General features: G+C 47.2%; 2 protein-coding genes across 2 annotated transcripts in view; both read left to right on the forward strand.

The window, feature by feature from the left end:
- DENND1A (DENN domain containing 1A) overlaps window positions 1-20,223 on the forward strand; it is a gene marked incomplete at its 3' end in the record, with an annotated part of 1,241,355 nt that overhangs the window by 1,041 nt on the left and 1,220,091 nt on the right. The gene's annotated exons all lie outside the window — the stretch shown is intronic.
- LOC149474730 (uncharacterized) lies at window positions 9,989-12,887 on the forward strand. Its single transcript, XM_089668411.1, has 2 exons — window positions 9,989-10,620; window positions 10,801-12,887. Exons 1-2 carry the CDS (start codon window positions 10,507-10,509, stop codon window positions 12,085-12,087), a joined length of 1,401 nt encoding a protein of 466 aa, XP_089524537.1. The 5' UTR covers window positions 9,989-10,506; the 3' UTR covers window positions 12,088-12,887.

The raw sequence follows: 20,223 nt of genomic DNA on the forward strand, positions 1-20,223 counted from the left end.
GACCGCCACTGCTCCACCGCGTCACCATCTGACCACCCACGTTGCCGTCTGACCGCCACTGCTCCACTGCGTCACCATCTGACCACCCACGTTGCCGTCTGACCGCCACCGCTCCACCGCGTCGCCGTCTGACCGCCACTGCTCCCCAACGTCACTGTCTGACCACCGCTGCTCCCCTGCGTCGCCGTCTGACCACCGCTGCTCCCCTGCGTCGCCGTCTGACCACCGCTGCTCCCCCGCCTCGCTGTCTGACCACCACTGCTCCCCCGCGTCGCCGCCTGACCACCGCTCTTCTCCCATGTTACCACCATCCTTGTTTCTCCCCCACGCTGCCATCTGTCATTTCTCCACTGCTGCCTGACTGCCACACCTCCCCCATGCCACTGTCTGACCGCTGCTCTTCTTCTGCGCCGCCTGACCACTGCTCCTCCCCATGCATCCACCTGATAGTTGCTCCTCCTACACACTGCCATTCCTCTCCCACACCTCGCAGAAGTGCCACCAGTGTTAATTTTGTCAACTAAAATATTTTCGTTGACTAAAATACGACTAACATGCCATTGTAGTCAAAAGACTATGACTAAAACTAAATAGAAATTTGATGGCAAAAAATGAACAGTGTGTGCCACAGATCCCAAATAAAGGGCAGCGACCTCTGGGGATTCCTGCGCACATGCAGGTATCCGGGCCTGGTAGAGGCATGTGACGTGTGCATAGACAGGCATCCCCCGCATAGACATGTCGTGGGTCTCTGCCAGTTATTTGTTGTATGATGGACACCCTGCGCCTGTCTGCGTATGTGCGGAGGGTTCCTGTGTCTGCACACACATACAAACAACATTATTCACTGCTCTTAGTGCTAGATAAATAAATAAATGCACAGCTGCACACAAAACATCCAATACAATGTGCTTAAACGTAAATACCAAATATGTTGCATTGTGTATCTTTGTGAAACAATATCTATAAATAAATGTGTCCTTCAAAGAAAAGTCCATGGAATCCAATCAAATAATTCTTCAGTGAATATAGGTGTTAACCATAACTATAAATAAATGAATGAATGTGACATTCAGACCAAAGTCCATGAATTCCAATCAAATATTTCTCCGTGAATATGAATGTCCGTCAATGTGTTGCATCCAGTGAAAATGTGAATCGACCACCCCCACAAAACAAATTCTCTTACCAGCTATACAGACCCCCAAATTATAGGTGGTCTGATAGGGCCTGAAACTATGTCTGTCACAATCTGGATCTTCCACCATAGATGTATTCCCATTATTGCAATCTCCTCCTCCTAGTCTTTTACAAGAACTTGGCTACAGAGCAGCCTTTCTCAACCAGGGTGCCCAGACACCCTGGGGCGCCTTGAGGTTTCTTCAGGGGTGCCTTGGCAAAATGTCTAAAAATTGCCCAAAACTTGTATACAAGCCAGCGGGTGGAACAAGCCTGCCTTTTAGTTACACAAAGCCACAGGTTTTCATTGTGCACCATTACAACCTTCTAGCCGTCGGCATCCTGACAACCAATGACATCATCAGTTGATAAGGAGGATATAAGTTGCCTGCACAGCATCCTACTTTGACCCTCCCCTGCCCCTCTCCATCAGTACTGGGGTCACATTAGCTGAGTAATGGAGAAAAACTGAGGGAGAAGAGAAACATTGGAATACTAGTCAGTACCGGTGTGCAAAAGTGTATTTGCTTTGGAAGAATAAATCACCTCTAATGTTGGGTGTCCTACATGTGTGGATGTTGCGTTATATGAAACTATTAGAGTAGTTTTTCACATTTTATAATGGGGTGCCTCGCGACTGTCTATAATGTTAAAGGGTACCTCGGGACTGTCCATAATTTTAAAGGGTGCCTTTACTGAAAAAGGTTGAGAAACCCTGCTATAGAGAAAAACAAATCTCCAATAGTGAAGTATTTTATTATTAAAAGCCAGAAAATGACCTACAAAGTATCCTATACAAATGTCGTGTGTAGTATGAAATGCCGCTGGTGGTGGCTTCAGCAGGCGAGGGTGATGTTAGCGCGGACTCTCCCGCACCAGCAGTACTTCATACTACACGCAGCATTTGTACAGGATACTTTGTAAGTAGATTTTTGGCATTTAATAATTAGACACATTAGTAGAGCCTCATACGCACTGCTGTGCTTAAAGGTTTAATTCACCTTTCCTAAAAAAACGGCCTATGCTGATAAGGGACGTCAGTAGATGAAAACAAACTGTGCAGCTCTGATTAAGGGCTCTTTCACACAGACGTTCCAATTGGGTCCGCCTGCCCGTTTTTTGGGCAGATCCAATCGGAACCTCCATTTACACCCACCAACATCCAGTCTGATCTGCCAAAAAGGGACAGATGGGGATCCAATTCCCCTTCCGTCCGTCAGATTTGGTCGAATGAAAACAGACAGGCGGTCCGTTTTTATCCGAGTGGCCATTGAGGAGAGCGAGCAGCTCTATGTCTGCTCTGCAACAGTGGAGTGGACACAGAGCTGTCATCCGCTTGCTCAGCGGGGATCAGCAGAGAGATCCCCCGCTGAGCAAGTGGATCTGCTAAACGGATCCGCTCCATGTGAAAGGACCCTAAAGGTGGATAATGCTCTTGTTATAGGTGTAGGCAATTTAGAAGCTCACTCCTTTGATGGTGGAGGTGAACAATAACAGCTATGTGTCTCTTAGCAACATCCTAGCAACAAGGCAGGGCCAAATGGTGCCATCTCTGGGAGTTTTTCAGTCAGGATTCATAAGGTACGTAAATGGCCTCCACCTATAGAAAGGTGGGTTATGCTTTTGTAGGGGAACTATAGTTCCACTGTCACAGATAGCAAGCAGGCAGCCGCTTTATTGCAGAAGAGACATGCAATGTGTGCTCTGCAGTAGGATGCACCTACCTACCTGCACAATGTGTCCTCTGTCATGTATACTCAGCTGTACATGCACTGCACAGCTTACACTGCTGGTCTAGTCTCTGTGTGCCAGGATGACTGACTCCTGTGCATGTGTAGGAGTGACATCATTCCATGCTGGACAATGAAGATGGCCGAACACCAGCATGCAGCAAAAGATGCCAATGAGGGACGGGACCATTGGACATATCATATGGACATTGCAGGAGGTGGGGGTCCCTATGTCATTGTCACTTAGGCCAGGAAGCAGCCATAAAATGATAAATGTACTACACTTGGCTGAAAAAGATTAAATGTTTTCTGGTTCTGTAAGGAGCACCCAGGGGAGAAGTTGAGAAGTTGTTCTTTTAGTGCTTGTGTACTGAGGTTGTGTGCTGTGTATAAAGCAGACTTTCTCAAAATTTTCAACACAGATGAACCCTTGAAATAATTTTTTTCCGGTCTCAGGAAACCCCCTGATAAACAAATGACTGTATCTACAACTCATGATGCATTAGTGTGATGGTTAATGGGAAGAATGCTCCTTACACTTGTGGTCATTGGTAAGGATTACCCCCTTACAGATAAGTAAAAAGATCAATAGTGTCAGTGGGAACTTATTTAAGAGGCAGAAATTGGTCATTGCTCAAGGAACTCCTGGTAACCTTTGGAGGAACCTTGGGTTCCATGGAACCCTGGTATAAAGTATAGATGAATGTGGGCACCCGGGAGGCACAGTGTACAGTCTGTAGAGGGGCAGGAAATATGCGGCAGCTGGACTCTGCACCAAGCGTTACTCATGTTTAGGGTCGTATGCAAGAAACATATAATCTACAAAAGTATCAGTTCTATTCAGAAAATCTTCAACAGGGGTACGAAATTGGAAGTGGGGACTTCTCAAAAAGGATCGATCAGCGCTGGATTTTAAAGTACAACCAAATGCAAAACTTTTTTTTTTTTTTTCGTTTTGGATAGAGTGGAGTGGGATTAGAACATCTGCCAGGTTTTTATTGCTCGCTGTGCCCCCGGGTAGGGAGATTCACTTGCTCTCTTTGTCCTGCTTACCATTATCATTGAAAGTAAAAGAAAATCCCAAATTTTGGGTTGCCCTCAGAAAAGTAATAGAGGGGAAATCTTCCAATGGGGACACTTGTTCTGTTGACCTGGGGGGCTCCAGGGATTCCCCTAATTTGCAGGGTTTTCCTCTCACTTCCTGTTTTGGCTATGGGACAGGAAGTGAAGGGAAATTTCTGCAAAGAGACACAGATGGCGAAAATAAACTGACAGGAGTTATAGCTCTCCCTTACTCTATCCAAAATGAAAAGAAAAAGTTTTGTCTGTAGTTCTACTTTTACCCATTGGATCAGGAATTGTCTTTGCCTAAAGAATATTTGTTTTTGCTGTCCTATTGAGATTGGAAAAAAAGGGGATGAGTGGACTTCCAATTGTGGGTGGAGAAAGAAGCAGCTGAACAAGAGAACTAAATCGACACTTTATAAGTCAGTTCATTGTGGTGGATGAAGATTACCATTGTCACGTTTGAAGATTTTCTTGGTATACTGTCTCTTTTGTAGCCAATTAGAAGGGGTTGTGTTTTTGCTGCAAGCTCTTCCAATGCGTTATATGACTAAATGTTGAACTTCCAGCATCTGCATCTTAAATGTGTCCCATTGAAATTTTGTTTGCAGGAATGGTCTACTACATCCCTGTCTGCTCTATGTGCCTTTCCTTTCCGTGTCCTTTTGAGGGAATCTGTCACACTTCCAAATACCCGTGTGAGAAGTTTTAGAAAGAAGCTGCCATTATCTGATTCCAGCATAATCAGGTCAATAGGAGCGCCAGACGAAAGTCTGGAGAGTCCGATGGCTTTAATAATTAAACAGTAAAACAAGAAAGAAAGCTTCCCTACATGAGGGCTGAAGAATATAGCCGTAATGGACTCCGATGTGCTCCTGTGCAGACTGTCCTGTACTGGGAGAATATGAAGGAGCTCAGTCAGTTTGTAACTGTGCCAGTGTTAGCAGCCAAATAGTGAGGTACCCGTTAGTCCTAGCAGATTTAAATGGATCCCCATGACCAATGACCATTTTGGGGAATCTGTCACTAAACTAAGTACCCGTGTATAAAGTTTAGAGAGAAGCTGCCATTATCAGATTCCTGGGCTGATTCAGGGTGACGACAACAGTTGGGAAGCTGAAAAGATTAGGGCCTGGTTCACACTAATGCAGTTTGTTTTTGGCCCATCTCTGCAATGCTTTTTGCATTTCGCTTTGCGTTTTTACACACATGCTTTTTTACAGTATTTTGCAATTTTTCAGTGTTTTTTTTTTTTTCTGTTAAAGGTGAAATGTTTTTGTTTCTGGCCAGAATAAAAACTAAATGCGTTTTAGCAGTGTCTCCATTGAACTCTATTGTAGTAAAGACGCTGCTTTTAAAAAGTCCCTGATTCTTTCCAAAAATGCCGATGCTCAAAAAAGCATAGATGTGAACATGTCCCATAGGAAACCATGTTAAACGGACTGTTGTGTATTTCTGCAAACAGCACAAAAAAAACGCATTGGTGCGAACCAGGCTTAAATTTGAACTTCATGCAAACGGCTTAGTACACAGATGAATTACATATGAGAGCTGTTTTACCTGCCAAGGATTTGTATTTCTGTCCATCACACATAGCACAATCCTCTCTGGCAGAGGAGGAGACCGGATTTTTCTGTGCTAAAGCTTCAGATGAAATTCTCCTCCCCACCCTCTGCCTGTGACTAGACAAGGAAAAGAGAAACTGCAGACTAATGAGCAAATTTCTCTGCCATTCTGCTTTCTCCTCCTATCAGCATGCTTCTTACACTACAGCACAAGCTGATTGGCTCATTGTGCTGCTTCCCCCATCCCCAGCAAGCTCTACTTCACAGGAGACTACTAGATTCAGATACTCACTCAGTGTTAATGGTGTATTAATACAGAGTTGGATTTATTTGGGTCTTTTTTGCCTGCCTGGAGTTCAGTTTTAAAGTGAATGCAGACCCTGATGAAGTCACGACGCACGTGACGCAACGCCATTCCCAGCACGAGATTACGTCACTTCCGGTCACGTGGGGACGTTTTTGTCCGGACACAGCGGCCATATTGGTTTCCCTCCCTGTATGAGAGTACACCCATGATGTGAGGTGAAAAAGCGCTGTATCCAAAGATACCATGTGAGTTGGAAAGTTTGTTATGCCATATTACTTATAATAAACGGTGTTATACTATGGGAAGTTTCTGTTTGTGCCCTATATGACGTGGTAAGAGGAGGTGGAGTGGAAGTCCTGAGGTTCCTGCCCGAGTTGCTTGGAGGAAAGGATTGCCTTTAAGGAGAGCCTTTTTGCCTTTTGGCCCTGTGTGGGTCGAGGAGGGGAGGTGAGCAGGCATTTCTGCCGTTGGAGGATTCCTTTCTTGAGCACTAGAAGTGAAGATCACAGAGTGTTTCACATTTTTGCATGGATTATTTGAGTTTTTTTGAAACACTGAGTTTATTTATTTATATTTTTTTTGATCTAAGAAGCAATTTTTTCTAATTTGTTATAGGGTTTAACACAGACATATGTATTTATCTATCGCAGCATCACTATATATCTTTTTTGATATTCAGTTGTGTCACAAGTATCACGATTTGTCACATTTTTATGAATCGGTAGTATTATGTTAATTGTTTTTATCATTATATATTATGAATTGTATATTTTGGTATCTTTTATCACAGATCTATTAAGAGTTAATAGTATATGGGTATATATGAGAAGTGTTTATGTAATTTTTCACTTATTGAATAATTTTTTTAGTTAATTTGGGAGCGCTTCACTATTTTATGCACGATATTGGGAAAACGTGCTTACAAGCTTACGTATATCTATACCCAAAACCAAAAATGTAATATATTGCAGCTTGCCAGTCCTTAGATGTGGTGGTTGCATTGGTTTTCTTTTTCCAGACCTTTTTGACATTTTCTTTTTACGGGGTTATACAGCCACTTCCTGTCCAGGGGTGACAGTGCTCACTTACTGCGCTGTGTTTATGGAGCAGTAGCAGCGTTGTAGGATAGGCATTGGCCATTCTCCTGATTTTGACTACAAACCCCTCCTCCCCTTCTCCTCTCCTTCTCCTCTCCTTCACAGAATCTAGCTGGGAAAGCTGAAACCTTGGTTGGGAGTTCAGTTCAGTACACAGTTTATTACAAGGGCACTGGATTTCTATCCGGATCAACAACTATTTTGGTGTCTTTGCAGAAAATGTCCTTAGCTTGATTTTTTTGTTCTCGAGTTTAGCTGCACATTAGTGAGGGTGTTCTTCACTGGCAGGGTTCCTTTTCTGCCTGTTTTTATATGGTGATCTGCCAGTTTGATTCCTCATTGGAACTTCCTGTCACAGGTTGACATTTCTGCTTTAGTGTGAAGCTGCCCATACATGGCTAGACTTCCTCATTCAGCTGTAAGAGAAAATCTATAGATTTCTACATTTATGCTGAATGGCAGAGATGGGGAAATCTCCCCAGCTAGATATTATATACAGATAGTTGTAGCACTAGTAACTATCTAAATACCAAAACTTTATTGCTATCTCAAGGGGTGGGTGATGGCTACTGTTTATGGAGACATCACAGGTCTGTTGGACCCCAAATGTCTCTTTTGCCCTCCAATGCACAGTAAGGGAGGGGCATTTTCCTACTTCTCCCTTATCATCGGTGGCCAGTCCTCAAGGCTGCAGCAAAATGCTGTCATGTAGTGATGAGTGTCTTCATCCTTCCATTAAAGTCCTTCTTCAGTCACTTTGTTACTGGGTGGCAAGTTTGTCCTAGTATTGCTCCTGATTAGTCACCCTGTCACTTGCACCCATGGCTGAGACTAGAAGTAGCAGCTGAGTCAACACACATTGTGCAGACATGGTCTTCTATTGTCACTAACAGAAGACCAGTCCAGAACAATGATGTACAGTTTACACTGGAGTGAGTGCATGTAGACAGGAAGTGACTGCAAAAGGCTGGAGTGAAGCAGCACTGAGATGCAAAAAAAGATGGACAAACAAATGAATTTTGTCTATGATATGCAGTGCTTGCTAAAGCAAAAGTTTTAGAGATCGGGGTTGGGACAAACCATATAAGGTGTGCTTACAGTGAACCCACACTGAAAACACTAGGGGTGCCACTCAAGGTTCCTGTGTGTCCCAGTCTGGTGAGACTGAGGGTTCAGGCTGGGGAGAGCCCATCCTGGCTCAATGCATACAGTATAAGGGAAGGAAACGACCCCAAGTGCTGCAAACCATCAGGATCCGACAGTTGTTAAGGTCCATGACTAAGCCCCATGGGCAGGACAAAACACCATTGGTGGTGGGGCCTGGACAGAGCTGCGGCTGCTTCTACTATAATGATTGTTGGGTCAGACTAGGAGGAAAATCTGCCATGATGTGCAAGTACAACGTACATATCTGCAGATAACTGCAGGTGCTGGGGAGACATGCTGCAGATTCAGTTCCACTCCAATCTAAGTGATTGTGTCTGTGGGCTTTTATTTGCCACAGAACTTGCTTCTTTGCTTTTACAAGTCAATGGAAATGTAAGAACTTGAAGGAGGTCAAATGCAGGTAAATTCACCTGTTTTCAAACTGTGATCTTAGTGACTTCTCAGATTGAAATCAAATGCAAGCGGTATGCCCCTGCAAGCAAGCTGCATTACCTGTTGATACAGGCCCTAAAACTGACATACCACACAGGTATCCCAGCAAACTATTTCAAGAATGTTGACATCCATGGATCACATACAGTATATGTTAGGATAGAAATAGAGTAGTTGCTTTTGCTGAACTTAAATTCAGCTGTGTCACATGTTATTCACCTCACTTCCTGTGAGCCCAGGGAGTTATGGACCTGCTACCCTCAGGTCACAAAATGAAGTCACCTCAAGGCTTTTAGGGGAATCCTGCAAAAAATGGCACCACTGTTTTCTGCAGCATTTATGGCCCACATTAACACAACAAGAAGACCCTTAAGCTACAGACCAGAGCTAAAACCTCTGGGAAAACACTATGTATACAGAATTTTTCAATTTCAATATCGTTTATTGTAGTGGTGCACCGAAATGAAAATTCTGGTACCAAAACCACAAATTTAGGATGCACTTGGCCGAAAACCGAAATGGACAGTTTTTAAAAATGTATATATTTTTCAAATGCATTTAAAAAAAAAACAAATAAAACACTTTAATGAATTAAAAAAACCCCACAATATACCCTACTTTGTAAAATACGAAAGATTATGTTCCACCAAGTAACTAGATACCCAACATGTCATGCTTTAAAATTGCACATGCTCGTGGAATGGAACCAAACTATGATACTTAAAAAATCTCCATGGGTGACGCTTTAAAACTTTCTACAGGTTATCAGTTTAAAGTTTCAGAAGAGGTCTAGTGCTAGAATTCTTGCTCTGACATTCGTGGCGATACCTCACACGTGTGGTTTGAACACCATTTACAAATGTGGACGTGGCCTACGTATGCATTCACCACTGGGCGTGAGCATGAGGGGGGGGTGCACTTTAAACATTGTTTTCTACACTGTCTTTTTAAAAACATTTTTTTAATCACTTTTATTCCTAGCACAAGGAATGTAAACATGCCTTGTGATAGAAATAAGCAGTGACAGAGAGATATGGGGTCAATAAAACCCTAAATTTCTCCTCTACAAATATAGTGCTTTAACTGTTTTACTGCCACCCTATAGCAGAAAGACTGCTACAGGGTGGCAGTGGTACGCAAAATCACGTGTATATATACGTAATTTTGCATTTCCGGGTAGGGGCCGCCATTCGCAGCCTCGGCTGCCAATCATCGGGTCCCGGCCGGTGATTACTTGAAGGCACCTGGTGATTGCTGAGTATTACAGACGGGGGAGAGAACTATATGTAAACAATACAGTTTTCTCCCCTGTCAGCTCCAGCACAGTGGAAAGCACAGACACAGCCCCATAGTAAAACGCACACAGTTAACCCTTTGATCGCCCCAGATGTTAACCCCTTCCTGCCCAGTGCCATTAGTGCAGAGTAAGGGTTTTTTCCCCTACCGTCTTTCAGGCCAGCACTCTGAGAGACCTCGGCTCCTCCCCATCTGAGGAAACACCTCCACCTACAATAAAAAAGCTCCACTCCCCTCTGACCTCAGTTCAGGTGTTTCCTCCGGTGGGGAGACACGAGGAGGCGCAGGAGGACGATAGGGGAGCCGAGGGCCGGATAGCCGGCTGTGAGGCCCGACGCAGCCGGGAGTGAAGGCCGGAGTGTCCGGCTGCATATCCTCCCAGGGCAGGCTGCCAGCAGTGAGAGTGCATCCCGGGGGACGGGACAGGGCACTTACCTGCTCTTCGCCCCCCGACCCCCTCCGGCGAGGGGGGGTGTCGGGGTGGCCGTGGTGAGGTCTGGGGAGGATCGGGGGGAGTTCCGCTCCTTCCCATGCTGGCGGTCTGAGGGCTTTGCCGGGCCGGACGTCGGGAGACGGCGGTTTCCGGCGGAAGGGGCGGGGCTTCGCCCAGGGCCGCGACTTCCGCTTCCGGTCGCGGCCTTCACACCACGGCGGCGCGAAATTCGAATATGGCGGTGCGGTGCACAGCGGTCTGGGGGACAGACCTGCACCAGGCGACCACCCTCCGGTTCGGGATGTCGGAGGCACCGGGACCAGGAGATGCCAGCACCAGCCAGTCGCAGGTAAGGTGCCTCAGTGGAGGCCTCCCCTACCTGTGGGCCCCTAGCAGAAGGTAGGGCAAGGGGTCTGCGGTTTTTCAGGCCCTTGTTGCTCTGCCGGGAAGCAGGGGGGGGGGGGGGGGGGTGTTTAGTGTCGGACTGATTGGGCTTCCCTCCTCCCCCCTTTTCTTTTGTGTCTTGCAGGGCAAGGCCCGAGCTAAACTTAGGCACCAGGAGCCCAAGCGGAGATGCCCTTCCTGTAAGGAAGTTCTAAAAGAATCTTGGCGAAAGGTTCTTTGTGGCCCATGTATACAGGGGTTGGTGAGGGAGGAGAAGCCGGAACAGGGGGACCTAGCTAGGTCAGTGAAGGAGTTGGCTACCACCTTCGACTCCTTCAAGTCCCTCATGGAGAGGTTTGCCCTCCCATTACCTACACTTCCCCCCCCCCAGGTGGCTTCGGTGAGTCGTCGGGAACCCCTTATGACTGGGGAGGAACCAGTGGGGGACTCCCAGTCTGAGGAGGAATCAGCGGGTGAGGGTCCCTCAGAGGAAGGGAGGGGCCCCTCCCGGTATAAGTTGACCCTAGAGGAGGTTGATGAGCTCCTGGGGGCTATATACGAAACCCTGGACATTAAGGAGGAGGTTAAGGCCTTATCTCTCCACGACCAAATGTATCAGGGATTGGAGGAGCACCAGCACAGAATGTTTCCTGTGCATGACATTTTGGTAGACACGATTAAGAAGGAGTGGCAAGACCCGGAAAGGAAACCGTTCTTCTCAAAAGCATTGAGGAGGAGGTTTCCGTTTTCGGAAGACCCGGAGGCGGTCTGGAACAAGAGCCCCAGGCTAGACGCGGCCTTTTCCCAAACAACCAGGAGAACTGACCTAGCGTTTGAGGACATGGGGGTCTTACCAGACTTATTGGACAGAAGGGCAGAGTCTCTCCTTAGGAAGGCCTGGGACTCGACCCTGTACAACCTGAAGCCGGCCATGGCTACGACAGTGGTGGCCAGGAACTTAGAGTATTGGCTTACGCAATTACAGGCCCATATTGTGGCAGACTCTCCCAAGGAAAAAATCTTGGCCTCTTTTGAGACCCTTTTGCAAGGAGTGGGGTATATTGCGGATGCTTCCGCAGAGTCGGTGAGATTGGGGGCCAGGTCTGCTGCCCTGACCAATTCAGCCAGAAGGGCGCTGTGGCTAAAGACATGGCAGGGGGACATCACTTCAAAAGTTAGGTTATGCGGCATCCCCCTCACAGGAGACTGTCTGTTCGGCCCGGGGTTGGAGGAATTATTGGACCGGACAGCTGATAGGAAAAAGTCCTTCCCCCTCAAGAGGAAAATGCAGGAGGGGGGGACACGGAAGGCCCGCCCGGCAAAGAGGCTGAGCCTGCGACCGCCTGGTCAGGGTAGGTCGGCGGGACAGAGAGGTAGGGGAAGAGGGGGAGCGATTTTTCGCCCTCCTGAGCAGCCCCAAAAACCAAGGTGACTTGGTTCCTCCTGTGGGGGGAAGATTGGCGGCATTCCTCCCACAGTGGGAAGCCGTGGTCACCAGCCCCTTCATTTTGGATGTCATCCGAAGGGGTTACCGGTTGGAATTTCTGAGACCGCCACCCGAGACTTTTTTGGTGACAACCCGTCCAAGGGATCCGACGAAGGACGCGGCTCTGGTGGGCGCTTTGGAGATTCTGGAGTCCCAGGGGGTCATCTCCAGGGTTCCGGTAGCGGAGCGAGGGAAGGGAGTTTATTCCCATGTGTTTGTGGTTCAAAAGCCGTCTGGGGCGTTCAGACTGATTTTGAACCTGAAACCCTTGAACAAGTCGGTGCGTTACCGGAGGTTCCGCATGGATTCCATTTTTACGATCAGGTCCCTAATCCCACCAGGTGCATTCATGGCATCCATAGACTTGAAGGACGCCTACCTGCACGTGCCCGTGGCGGAAGCCTCTCAGAGGTTCCTCAGGTTGGCAGTGGGGGGGGAGGAAGGGGTTCGACACTGGCAGTTCAGGGCTCTTCCATTCGGCCTTTCCTCCTCGCCAAGAGTATTCACCAAGGTTCTGTCGGAGGCACTGATTTCTATCCGCTTGAGGGGGATTTCAGTGGTGGCCTATCTGGACGATTTGCTGCTCTTCGCGGATTCAGAGGCTCACTTACGGCAAGACCTGGTTATAGTGAGGAACCATCTGGAAAGCTTGGGGTGGATTTTGAATCTGGAGAAGTCCTGCCTGGTGCCTTCTCAGAAGGTGATTTACTTGGGCTACACTCTAGACTCGGTAGACCAAAAGACCAGCCTGACTTGGGAAAAAGTCACCAAGTTGGAGGCCGGAGTCAGATTACTGCAGGGGAGCAGGTCAATGTCCATAAGACAGGCCATGTCGGTACTTGGATTGCTGACAGCGTCCATTCCGGCAGTTCAGTGGGCAGGTCTGCATATGCGTCCCCTCCAGTTGTGGATCCTGAGGGTTTGGGACAGGAAGGGTCACTCCCTAGAACGCAGGGTCTTGGTGCCCCCCAGTGTGAAAAGGTCTCTATGGTGGTGGAGGAGATCGTCCAGCATAACTCAGGGGCTGTTGTGGTGCTTTCCGATTTCCGCGGAGGTCACTACGGATGCCAGCGCCAGGGGCTGGGGAGCCCACCTGGGAAATTTGGTGACTCAGGGGGAATGGTCCTTAGGGCAGAAGGACAAATCCTCGAATTGGAAGGAATTGAGAGCAGTGTGGGAGGCTCTGCACTCCTTCCAGGCGGAGGTCACGGGCCAGCACGTGCGTGTCCTGACGGACAATGCCACGGCAGTGGCTTATATAAACAGGCAGGGAGGGACGCGGAGCAAGGCCCTCGGGGCCTTAGCGGCGACACTGTTGTCCTGGGCAGAGCTGAATTTGGCGTCCCTGTCTGCGATACACTTAAAGGGGGAGCTGAACCAGAAGGCAGACTTCCTGAGCAGGACTCGGCTCAGGGAGTCGGAATGGGCCTTGAACCCCGATGTCTTTCAGGAGATTGTGCGAAGGTGGGGATCCCCGGATGTGGACCTTTTTGCCTCCGGAAGGAACAACAAGGTCCCAAATTTCTTCTCTCTATCCCGCTGGGACGGGTCCAGAGCGGTGGACGCATTAGGTCAGAGGTGGGACTACCGGCTTTGTTACGCCTTTCCCCCGGTTCCTTTGCTCCCCCTGGTCCTGAGGAAATTCAGGACAGAGGGGACCTCGTTAATCCTGATAGCTCCCTTCTGGCCGCGGCGGGCGTGGTTTGCGACCCTGAAGAGTTTGGCCTCTCGTCCACCCTGGGAGCTGCCTCCAAGAGTGGATTTGTTAACACAGGGGCCGGTTCTTTGCCCCAGCGTAGGAAGATTGCGGTTAACGGCCTGGTTTCTGAGCAGCAGCTCCTCTTAGAAAAGGGGTTCTCGCCTAGGGTGGTGGCGACATTACTGGCCAGTAGGAAGGAGGAGACCCAGGCCATTTATGGTAGGGTCTGGGGTTGCTTTACAGCCTGGTGTGACCGGACAGCTGTGGCAACCCATAGTTTGGTTTCTGTGTTGGAATTCCTGCAGGCGGGAGCGGACAAGGGATTGTCTGTCAGCACGCTCAAGGGCCAGGTCTCGGCCCTCAGTGTGTTCTTGGAGACGCCCCTGGCCAGGGAGGCGTTGGTGAGTAGGTTTTTCAAAGCTCTGGTGAGGCAGAGGCCTCCGAGGTCCAGACCATTTCCAGTGTGGGATTTGGCCAAGGTGCTCGGGGGGATGACTAGGGCTCCGTTCGAGCCCTTGGAGTCCTGTCCGATAGGTGAGCTCACCATTAAGACTGCTTTTCTGGTGGCGATTACCACGGCGAGGAGGGTGTGTGAGATGGAGGCCCTCTCGATCAGAACACCCTATCTCCGTATTTTTTCAGACAGGATCGTTTTCAGACCAGACCCGTCCTTCATTCCGAAGGTAGCTCGGAGTTTCCAGAGGGAACAGGACATTGTCCTTCCCTCATTTTTTCCTAACCCGGTGGGGGTAGATCAGGAGAGGTATCATTGTTTAGATGTCAGAAGGTGCGTTCTCCAGTATCTAGAGAAATCTAGGGAGTTCAGAAGCACCGAATCCCTTTTTGTTTTTTTCAAGGGGGCTAGAAGAGGCAAGAAGGCGTCTAGAAGGACGCTGGCCAGCTGGCTGCGGCTGGCGATTACAGGAGCATATCAGGCAGAAGGCCTGGAGGTCCCGGAGGGTATCAAGGCACATTCCACCCGAGCTGTGGCGGCTACCCAGGCAGAGTTAGCAGGGGTTTCCCCAGGGCAGATTTGCAGAGCGGCAACATGGTCCAGCTATGACACATTTGCCAAGCATTACAGACTGGACCTGGTCTCGGTGCAGGAGCAGGACTTTAATCGTAAGGTCTTACAAGCAGTTAGCCCGCCCGAAGGGTGAGTACTCGCTTATCCTCTCAGAGTGCTGGCCTGAAAGACGGTAGGGGAAAAACCAAGTTACACTTACGGTAACGTCTTTTCCAGGAGTCTTTCAGGCCAGCACCGGTTTCCCACCCACTGTTGATATTGGTTATGTGAAGATGGCTTATTGTGATTATGTTGTCTCGCATTGTGTCTCCCCAGATGACCGGAGGATGCTTGGAGAACTGAGGTCAGAGGGGAGTGGAGCTTTTTTATTGTAGGTGGAGGTGTTTCCTCAGATGGGGAGGAGCCGAGGTCTCTCAGAGTGCTGGCCTGAAAGACTCCTGGAAAAGACGTTACCGTAAGTGTAACTTGGTTTTTTTTTTAAGCCCTGATCACTGTATTGGTGTCACTGGGGATGTCAGTGACACCAAGTCAGTTCCCCCCAGTGTGAGAATGCCCGCTGCAGTCCCACTATAAGTTGGCGATCGCCGCCATTACTAGTAAAAAAAAAAATCCAGTATATATACCGCCATTTGTAAAAGTTATAACTTTCACAGAAACCAATTAATTTACACGTATTGGTATTTTTTTTTTTAGCAGAATACATTTTGCCCTAAATTTATGAAGAAAGCTCTATTTGTGGGGAAAAAAGGATGTAAATTTCATTTGGGTGCAGCATTGCATGACTGCACAATTGTCAGTTAAAGTAACGCAGTGCCGTAATGCAAAGAAATGGCCTGGTCAGGAAGGCGGGTAATACCTCTGGAGGGCAAGTGGTTAAAAAAAAAAGCCTTGTTTATAAGGTGCCAGATCCGGAAGTGATGTAATGACTTTGCTCCGGACCTCCAGGGGCATAGAGATGAGTGGAGGCCATCTCTCCTTCACTGATCTCTATGCCCAGCGCTGGGATGGTTGGATGGGTTCTCAGGTGAGGCTGAGAATCTCCGGGTGATGGAGGCGGGGTTATTCACCAAAGGCCAATAGGGGTGTTTTCAGCCGTAACGTTTCAGCCACTGAAATTTTGGTGCATCCCTAGGCTATTGGTATTAAGATATAAACAGGCAATTGTTCAGCCCACGCAGTGGCAAGCAGTGACAATCAAAACCAGAATAGGCATACATAAAGGCAAAGGTGGCAATACAGCGGTACTATAAAGTAGTCATAAACTGACACAGCAGCAGCAGTCCAACACACCTCATAGGGTTCTGAGGGTAGAGGATCAGGAGAGACCTCCCCTTGGTGGGAGGGGCCTCCCACACTCATGCAGAGCCATCGTCCGCAGCTCATGTGGATACAGGAGGATAAAGGCGAAGAGCCCAAGTGCAGAAAAGGCAAGCCTTGAAGATAGGGCAGCAGGTAAGAGAGAATGTACACATGTAGATGAGGTAGAAAGAAAGGATAGAAAAAGGAAAGTATTGTCTATAAGGCCAGAAAGCTGGAGAGAGGGGGAAGACTAGGTATCGGGAAGGGGGGAAAACGGGACCACCCATCAGAGTAATTAAAAGAAATTAGTACTGAAAGAAATATGGAGGTTACCTCTGTAGCGTTGTCCAAGACCTTGACCAAGCATGCAGATTATCATCTCCAAGTCAAGTCAGAATGTCTCTGATTGTTTTGACACTTCGTTTTCACTAAGACAACCTTTGCTTATAAACCGTGTTTTCATATGGACTGGGGAATGCAAGATATGATATAGTTTGTCATTAGCTTTAACACAGCCGTGATTTTTCCCCTCTGTTACAAAGTTTGATTACCTGTTTTTTTTGCCAGTAAATTCTTTATTTTTCCATTTTTCCTTAATAAGTTGACAGTGCTGTTCACTCTGTAGGGAAATCATGCAAGGGGGTTGCCACCCTGGACAGGGTAGTCTTAAACCTGAGGTTTAGTGTGTGTGTGTGTATATACACTACTCAAAATAATTAAAGGAACGCTTTGAAAACACATTAGATCTCAGTGGGGAAAAATATTATGCTGGATATCTATACTGACTGGGTAATGTGTTAGGAACGTAAGGATGCCCCCATCCCAGGGCCGAACTGACAACTCATGGGTCCGCCGGGCAATAGGAAATCATGGGGCCCCTATGTCCTCGCCCACACTCAAACCACACCGAAAAAAGCCTATGAAAGGTACCAGGGGCATCTCATGTGGCCCCCTAATGACCCTAGGCCCTTGGGCACTGCCCAAGTGCCTAAATTGTCAGTCCGCCCCTGCCCCATCGTTTGATAGAAATGAAAATTATCAACCTACAAAGATACCCCAAAAATCAAAGTGGAAAAATGATTCAGCAGGCTAGTCCATTTTGCTGAAATTTCATTGCAGGAACTCAAAATAGTATTCAGTAGTTTGGCCTCCACATGCTTGTGTGCATTCCTGACAACGTCAGGGCATGCTACTAATGAGACGACGGATGGTGTCCAGGGGTATTTCCTCCCAGATTTGGACCAGGGCATGATTGAGCTTCTGGACAGTCTGAGGTGCAACCTGGTGGCGTCGGATGAACCGAAACATGATATCCCAGAGGTGTTCTATTGGATTTAGGTCAAGCGAGCATGGGAGCCATTCAGTGTTATCAACTCCTTCATCCTCCAGGAACTGCCTGCATACTCTCACCACATGATCCTGGGCATTGTCGTGCACCAGGAGGAACCCAGGACCCACTGCACCAGCGTAGGGTCTGACAATGGGTCCAAGGATTTCATCCTGATACCTAATGGCAGTTAGGGTCCCATTATCTAGCCTGTAGAGGTCTGTGCGTCCCTCCACATAGATATGCCTCCCCAGACCATCAGTGACCCACCACCAAAACGGTCATGCTGAACGATATTACAGGCAGCATAACGTTCTCCATGGCTTCTCCACACCCCTTCACGTCTGTCACGTGCTCGGGGTGAACCTGTTCTCATCTGTGAAAAGCACAGACAATTCTTTTGTTCAATGACAAATGCCAATCGAGCTCTATGGTGCCGGTCAGTGAGCACAGGGCCCACTAGAGGACGTCAGGCCCTCAGGCCACCCTCATGAAGTCTGTTTCTGATTGTTTGGTCAGAGACATTTACATCAGTGGCCTGCTGGAGGTACTTTTATAGGACTCTAGCAGTGCTCATCCTGTTCCTCCTTGCACAAAGAAGCAGATACCGGTCCTGCTGATGGGCTAAGGATCTTCTATGGCCCTGTCCAGCTCTCTTACAGTAACTGCCGGTCTCCTGGAATCTCCTCCATGCTCTTGAGACTGTGCTGGGAGACACAGTAAACCTTCTGGCAATGGTACGTATTGATGTGCCATCCTGGAGGATTTGGACTGCCTGTGCAACCTTTGTAGGGTCCAGGTATCGCCTCATACTACCAGTAGTAACACTGACCCTAGCCAAATGCAAAACTAGTGAAAAATGGTCAGAAAAGATGAGTAGGGAAAAAAATGTCAGTGGCCTCCACCTGGAAAACCATTCCTGTTTTGGGGGGTCATCTCATTGGTGCCCGTCTAGTGCACCTGTTGTTAATTTCATTAACATCAAAGCAGCTGAAACTGATTAACAACCCCCTCTGCTACTTAACTGACCAGATCAGTATCCCAGGAGTTTAATTGACTTGATGCTAAACTCTGTTTAAAAAGTTTTCCTTGACTTTTTTTGGTGTATGTGTGTGTGTTAGTGTTATGGTGTCAATCACAGTAGTATAATGGTATGTATCACACTACCAGCATGCTGCTGTTACTGCAAAGTCTTCTGTCCTTTACCCATTCAAAGAGCTCCTACTATTATTGTGCTACAGTGCATTATGTTCTGTGAATGAAGGAGGGATAGCTTAGAGACAGGATCTCCTTCCTTCATTCACAAATTGCAATACATTGTGAGTAACTCCACTTTTGTTGGGAAACAACATTCCCCTCTGGGTGATTTATGTACATTGCAGATTTTAACAAATTTGTTGCAGATTCATATTTTTTTGTTAGTCTGAAGTAATAGCTGTTTAATCTGTGCCTGGGTGCAAAACGAATGTGAATGGGAGGAATTTTATAATTATCAATCAGCTGCTGCACTTGCAGGGTTCTTATGAGGAAAGTGGCAGAGTCTGCATCCCTTTTTAGATGTGATTTCCCTTTGGCGAGTATTCACCATAAATAAAATCTTTGTTGCGAATAATGCCCAAAATGTAACTTGTTTCTTAGTGCAGACTTCTGGGAAAATCAATAAGCCAATCACACGAGCAGATAATGCCATTTCCGGTAGGGGTATTGTACATTATCTGTGTATGGAAGGCCTCCAGGTTGCCATATTGCATTGCATTTTATTTTATGGAAATTGACAGCTCTGGAGATTGAAAAGAAAAGGTAATTTTTAATAACATTCAATTACAGCATGACTTGTTGCAATTGTATGCACTATATTGTTTTTTGTTTGGTTTTTTTGTTATTTCTTTTCTCACAAAAGTGGAGTTGCCCTTTAAATTGTATAAATTAAAGCTGAGCATTCGGTTTGGTTCTCTTTCTGTTGGCTGTGCTGTGTGTCAGAGATGCATGAATCTCAGGATTAGCTTCATAAAACTACAGATCCTTTGGCAGGTTGAAGAGTAATACTATATGTATTTCATCTGCGTTTTTAGCTGTGTGTGCTGTTGCATTTTACTGTGAACCTGAGGTCCAACAGTTTGATATAGAGCGGGCACACAAAGTGCCATGGCAGTTTCAGGGCCAGTGTTACCAGGCTTTTGTTTGCTACAGAACTGCTCCCCCCATAAAAGTCTAAGAATCCAAAAGCAGCTTAAAGCAGGTCAGTGCAATGCAGTGAATTTTGAAAAATCTTAGTGTCCCAAAGAGATGTCAGAAGCCTCCTGCATGTGCAAGTGAAGTCTGCGGACACTGGAACTTACTCTGTGCCCCTTCAGAGAACTTAAGAAAGAGTAAATAAGAGTAAATAACCAAAAGTAAATAACCTTCAGAAAGCTAAGGCATTGACATGCTATGCAGACTGGACTGCTCACTCAGGCACTGAGCTTTGCTACTTGGATTGAAATTGGAAGATTACCTTTACATTTAAGTACTTTTGGTGGCCTTGTAGGCCCTGTGCAGATAAAAAACGTAAAATTAAAGTTATCTCACAGCACATTACACTGCTTGCTTTAATATACACTCACTGGCCTCTTTTATCAGGTACACTTGTTCAATTGCTTAGTAACACAAATTTCTAATCAGCCAATCACATGGCAGCAACTTAATACATTTAGGCATCTAGACGTGGAGAAGATCTGCTGAAGTGCAAAC

This window comes from Staurois parvus, unplaced genomic scaffold (genome assembly GCF_062004578.1).
Source record: "Staurois parvus isolate SC_StPar_1 unplaced genomic scaffold, SC_StPar_1.0 ptg000002l, whole genome shotgun sequence".
Lineage (NCBI taxonomy): Eukaryota > Metazoa > Chordata > Amphibia > Anura > Ranidae > Staurois > Staurois parvus.